Source organism: Chlorocebus sabaeus, chromosome 6 (genome assembly GCF_047675955.1).
Source record: "Chlorocebus sabaeus isolate Y175 chromosome 6, mChlSab1.0.hap1, whole genome shotgun sequence".
Taxonomy (NCBI): domain Eukaryota; kingdom Metazoa; phylum Chordata; class Mammalia; order Primates; family Cercopithecidae; genus Chlorocebus; species Chlorocebus sabaeus.
In genome coordinates this window covers 1,263,065-1,269,108 of record NC_132909.1, presented here as the reverse complement: position 1 = coordinate 1,269,108, position 6,044 = coordinate 1,263,065, and the positions used below count along the sequence as shown (strand labels likewise).

Below are 6,044 nucleotides of genomic sequence, written 5' to 3'. Positions count from 1 at the left end.
CTTTATTGGTCTCCTGTCTGCAACCAGTTAATGCTGGATTGGGCCAGGGTTCCCCTCTTTCCCGTCACTTATCCATTCTTTTCAAAGCCTCACCTAATATCATGACTTGAAGTAACAGTTTACGGTAACAACTCTCAAATTTATATATCCACTCTCGAACCCTCTGCCAATGTTGAATCATAGGTTGAGTAGATGGCACTACGCTTTGAGGTCTCACGTTTCAAACTGATCATGCTTGAAATGGGAGTACTGGGCTTCCCTGCAAGCCTGCTCCACTAGCAGCCTCCCCACCTCAGGGTATGGGAAGTCCACACGTGGCGAACGCGAAGCCTATTACATCACCCGGAAGTCCCTGCATCCTTTGAAGGCTGGGCCCGGCCAAAGGAGGCCCAATAGAGGGCGGTCTGTCCTTTCCCAGCAGGCTGGGCACACTGTCAGGCGTCCTCCTTTGGGTGGCTATTTTAACTGCTCATTTATCCTTTTCTTCTATGAAAAGATCCAGAAAAGAGGCAAAGCGAGCGAGAAGTCGCGGGCCCAGCCCCACAGCAGGGTAAGCACCTTTGTTCGGGGTCTGAATCGGGGCGAGTATCCCCGCCTCCTGATCTCGATTTTCCTGAGCTTGAAGGGACCTTTCGACCCTCCGACGTGTGCCTATACTAAAGCGGCGGCCCTAAGACGACGCGGGGGTTCTGGTGCGCACTTACGTGGAGTCGGATGCGCTGGGTGAGTTCCCACACCCGGTAGATGTAAGGGAAAAACTGCATTACCCAGAAGGCACCGTCCCTTGCGTCGGCCGCGGACTCTGGGCCATTGACGGCCCAGGACAGGAGCGTTTTCTGCGGGCCAGGGCGGCGGAGGCGGGACTTCCGCTTCTTCGTGTGACGTCATCTCCGTGGGCCGGCTTGGCCCTGAAACAGTGTGGGGCCTAGAGCGCTGGGTGGGCGCGTTCTGCGGCCTGAGCAGGGAAGGGTAGTGAAGCGGTTACGCCCCTTCTCGGCGTCTTGGCGGGAGCCTGACGCCCCGCTTCTCCCCTAACGAGGCATCCTACTGGCGCCCGTCGAGGCCTAGGCCTCCGCAGCCGCCCTCCGTCTCCTCAGCCCCGACGCTGCGCCCTGGGCCTTGTGCGCATTTTTTTTGGGGGAAAACTGAGGCTCAGAGTGCGAAAGTCAGCCGAGGTCGCCCCGCCCAGGACAGAGAAGGGCTGTGGTCGGCTGATCCGCGGCATTCCCGGGATGGCGGCGGCGTGGATGGCTCCGGCGCAGGTGAGTGGACGAGGTTTCGGCCTTGCTGCTGCTCTGCTATTTCTGGAGGCCTCGTGGGCAGGCTGGAAGCCAAGACAGCCACAGGATTTTTCTTTGTCGCCATCGTTTAAGAGAAATGGCCGTGGCTTGTCATTTCCTTTATCCGCAGTCCTGCAACAGTGTTGGCCTCTGATAGATGTTCAGTCCGTGGTTGAAGGGGGAGTGATGCTTCCTTCTAGGGCTCTCATCACATTTCCCCTAAATCCAGCCTTCTCTCTGGCCTGCCAGCCCCTACCCCATCCCCTTGGCCAACCACCCCGACCTTGTGTCTTTGCGTTTTTCCCTGGTCCTTTGCTCTTCAGAGCCACCAAGCTGACCGTACAGAGTCCTCTTCCATTTTCCAGCCTTTCTCCTTGACCCCCTTTACCTCGAACACTGCCGCTGTAGTGGGGGGCCTCCGTCCCACATCCTTCTGGCCTCTGTCCAGATGTCACGTATTTGGAGGTGCCTTTTTTGGCAATTCCGGCTAAAGTGGCAGCTTACGCCCTTGCCCAGAGTCTGGTATTTTTGTGTAGAGAATCTGATGGTGTTAAAGAAGCTTGTGGATTTGAGTTTGTCAAAGACGTAATGAGAACAAAGAAAAATAATTAGAAAGAATGATATTAACTGACAGTCGTTGAGTCCTTGCTGTAGGCTGATCGGTGGGTAATATTTAACCCTCAGCTCGTTTAATCCTGATTTTTTTTTTTTTTTTTTTTTTTTTTTGAGACGGAGACTTGCTCTGTCCTCCAGGCTGGAGTACAGTGGTGTGACCTTGGCTCACTGCAAACTCCGCCTTCTGGGTTCAAGCGATTCTCCTGCCTCAGCCTCCTGAGTAGCTGGGAGTACAGGTGCACGCCACCACGCCTGGCTAATTTTTGTATTTTTAGTAGAGACGGGGTTTTACCATGTTGGCTACGCTGGTCTTAAACTCCTGACCTCAGGTGATCCACCCGCCTTGGTCTCCCAAAGTGCTGGGATTACAGGTGTAAGCCGCAGCACCCGGCTTAATCCTGAACTCTTTAGAATTAGGTTATATTGTCATCATTGTTTTACACAAGAGCAATTTGAGGGTCACAGATGTTCAATTACTTGCCTTGCATCACTGTAGCTCTTAAGTATCAGAAACTAACAACTGGTATGTTTACCATCATAGTCTGTGTTTTTAACCTCTTCTTTACCTGCAATGGTTAGGGAGGCCTGGGGGTGACACCTAAAGTAAACTTTGCAAGATGAGGCCTCCTTCTAGCCATGGTCTTGGGCATGAGGAGTCATGGCCTTTCATACTGGTGGAACTGTGTAGACTTAAAAAATGGTATATTGGTTGTTTAAGGAGTTCCCAGGGGACCTGTGTGGCTTCCACAGTGGTTTTATATGTGGTTCCCCTTACTCCCTTACCTGCTGACATATTCTGAGAGGGCACGTTTGTATGGTTTTGTTGCTGAATGTACTCTCCTACTCAGCCGGGATAGATATAATCTCCAGATGGGCCCATATTCTCATGGCTACAACCTGTTGTGCCCTCTGTGACTCTTGTTTGCTTGCTGCTGGAATATTCTGGCTTCAAGGATACCTGCTAGTAGGACTCAGGTAGAAAAGGAAGTGATGGCTCATTGTGAATTCTCCCTGGAAGCTGGTCCAGGCCCTAACACCTGATCAGGTGCCACCACCTCAGGTGATTCTTTGGTGAGGTGGATGATGATGACTACACTTCTCTGTGCTTGTCCATGGGAGTGGCTGAAATGGATATATGGATTTGAAATGCTTCATCCTCATTAACTACATTAACTTTGCTAATAGAGAAATGTCAGGTTACATAATTAGACCAGAGGGCCCCGGGCTTAAATCCTGCCTCTGTTGATAAGACCTGTGACTCTGGGCTGGGCATGGTGGCTCGCACCTGTAATCCCTGCACTTTGGGAGGCCGAGGTGGGTGGACTGCTTGAGCCCAGGAGTTCAAGACCAGCCTGGGCAACATGGGGAAATCCTATCTCTACAAAAAATACAAAAACTTAGACTGGTGTGGCATCTTGTGCCTGTAGTCCCAGCTACGCAGGAGGCTGAGGTGGGAGGATCACTAGACCACAGGAGGTCAGGGCTGCAGTGAGCCAACATTGTGCCACTGTACTCCAGCCTGGGTGACAGAGTGAGACCATCTAAAAAAAAAAAAAAAAGACATGAAGACATGTGACTTTGGGTAGACTGGTAGAGCTTCTGGGACCTGAGATCTGGGCCTCAGGTCTCTGAGTGTGACATAGAGATGATGATAGTAAATTCAGATGCTGTGTGTAGCCTTTGCCTCAGTGTTTTTGTTGTTGTTGTTGTTGTTGTTTTTTACAAACAGTTTTTCTTTGTTTCATTTTCTTTCCTTTTTTTTTTTTTTTTTTTTTTTTTTGAGACGGAGTCTAGCTCTGTTGCCAGGCCGGAGTTCAGTAGTGTGATCTTGGCTCACTGCAACCTCCGCCTCCCGCGTTCAAGTGATTGTCCTGCCTCAGCCTGCCAAATAGCTAGGACTACAGGCACACACCACCACGCCCAGCTAATTTTTGTATTTTTAGTAGAGATGGGGTTTCACCTTGCCTGCCAGGATGGTCTCGATTTCCTGACCTCATAGTCTGCCCACCTCGGCCTCCCAAACTGCTGGGATTACAGGTGTGAGTCACCATGCCCAACCTACAAACAGTTTTTCTTTAGTTCTTTTTTTTTTTTTTTTTTTTTGGGGACAGAGTCTCACTCCGTTGTCCAGGCTGGAGTGCAGTGGCATAATCTTGGCTCACTGCAACCTCTGCCTCCCAGGTTCAAGCTATTCTCCTGCCTCAGCCTCCCTAGTAGCTGGGATTGCAGGTTTGTGCCACCACACCTGGCTACTTTTTGTATTCTTAATAGAGACGGGGTCTCACCATGTTGGTCAGGCTGGTCTCAAATTCCTGACCTCAGGTAATCCACGTGCCTCAGCCTCCCAAAGTGCTGGGATTACAGGCATGAGCCACCATGCCCAGCCTTGACTATTCTTGATGAAGTGGGAAACATGGTTATACTGACCTGGAAATCGAGGCTCAGCGAAATGAAATGAGGTCCCCAAGGTCACATAGCAGGCACATGTTGATTTCAGGAATTTGGTTTTAAACCTCAGGAGTCTGGCTCCTGAGCTGGGGACTTTCAGTCACTTTACCATGGCATGTAAACCTGTCAGCATGAGGCAGGCACACAGGGAGGATCGGTAAGACTCAGGTACTGTTCCTGTTATTGTTGCTGGTGTTGATGTTTTTATTATTATTCTTCGCTATTCCTCTGATATGTCAGAGCGCTTACTGTCTGTGCCTCTCAGTCTGTTTCGGATTGTCCTAACCTTATTTCTGTGTCAAGTTCTAGTGGTTTCCTGCATAGGAGGTTTTTTATTTTTATTTTTATTTTTTAAGATGGAGTCTTGCTGTGTTGCCAGGCTGGAGTGCAGTGGCGTGATCTCAACTCACTGCAGCCTCCACCTCCCAGGTTCAAGCAATTCTCCTGCCTCAGCCTCTTCTGTGTCCTCTTCGCTGCTGTAATCCATGCAAGGCAGTGTCCACATTCCCCTTGATCCTAGCACAGATCTTGGCCCTTTGGAGGTGCTTGGTAATTTGGCCTTTGATTCTCTGTGCATCTTTTGCAGTGCTAGAGTGACAGGTTCTAATCCTATTCCACAGTTGCAAAGGAAACATTACTGGCTCTGTTTGACTTTTCAGGAGTCTGTGACCTTCGAGGACGTGGCTGTGACATTTACCCAGGAGGAGTGGGGGCAGTTGGACGTGACCCAGAGGGCCTTGTACGTGGAGGTGATGCTGGAGACCTGTGGGCTTCTGGTCGCACTGGGTAAGGCCTGTCCTCTCCTCTCCAACATCAGGGGCACCTGAAAGCAGCTTCATTCTAGCCTAATTCAGCTTCATTCTGGCTTTAGGCCGGGCTAGTGGAATAGGTCTTGGGAGCCAGCCCCCCATTTCCCAAAGCTTGACTCAATTTTTTTTTTTTCTTTTTTTTTTTTTTTTTTTTTTTTGAGACACAGTTTCGCTCTTATTGCCCAGGCTGGAGTGCAATGGTGTGATCTTGGCTCACCAGAACCTCCGCCTCCCGGATTCAAGTGATTCTCCTGCCTCAGCCTCCAGAGTAGCTGGGATTACAAGCATGTGCCCCCACACTCAGCTTATTTTGTATTTTTAGTAGAGATGGGGTTTCTCCATGTTGGTCAGGCTGGTCTCAAACTCCTGACCTCAGGTGATCTGCCCACCTTGGCCTCCCAAAGTGCTGGGATTACAGGCATGAGCCACCACGCCTGGCCTCATTATTTTGACTCACTTGATTCTTCCTGATCTCTTTGTGTCTTACTTAGAAAGGGTTGGCTAAGAAATGTAGTTTGCTTTTGGTCACAGCCAAAGGAGAGGGATACGTTACCAGGAAATGGGGATGTTTTGTAGAACCCAAAGGTAGGATTTGCAGCCAGGCCCCTTGTGGGACTAACACTGGGTATCTTGTGCTGGCTTCCCTTCATGGGTCTGCTCCTGTCACTGTCTTTTCATAGTGGCTTTTTCTGGCTTAGCTATTGTGTGGAATAAAGTGACCATCTAGTTCTTGTTCTCTGAGACTCACACATTCCTTGGCACTACTACGTGCTACATATTTTTGTTGTTTCTCTGTTGATACTCTTCTCACTTAATTTTCCCAGCATCCCCATCCTCAGTGAGTAAGGATAATAGGGCCATTGCAATGAACACCTCAGAAAATTCATTCATT

At 49.9% G+C, this 6,044-nt stretch overlaps 1 protein-coding gene across 3 annotated transcripts in view; it reads left to right on the top strand.

The window, feature by feature from the left end:
• The first annotated feature begins 382 nt into the window (after positions 1–382).
• Positions 383–6,044, top strand: part of ZNF460 (zinc finger protein 460) — a 28,945-nt gene continuing 23,283 nt past the window's right edge. The window contains exons 1-2 of one of the 3 annotated variants that reach the window (XM_007998285.3): positions 383–550; positions 5,003–5,129. In XM_007998285.3, the coding sequence (XP_007996476.1) occupies positions 5,096–5,129 (34 nt within the window). In that variant the 5' untranslated portion in view covers positions 383–550; positions 5,003–5,095. The other 2 variants (XM_007998284.3, XM_007998283.3) reach the window with 2 other exon arrangements.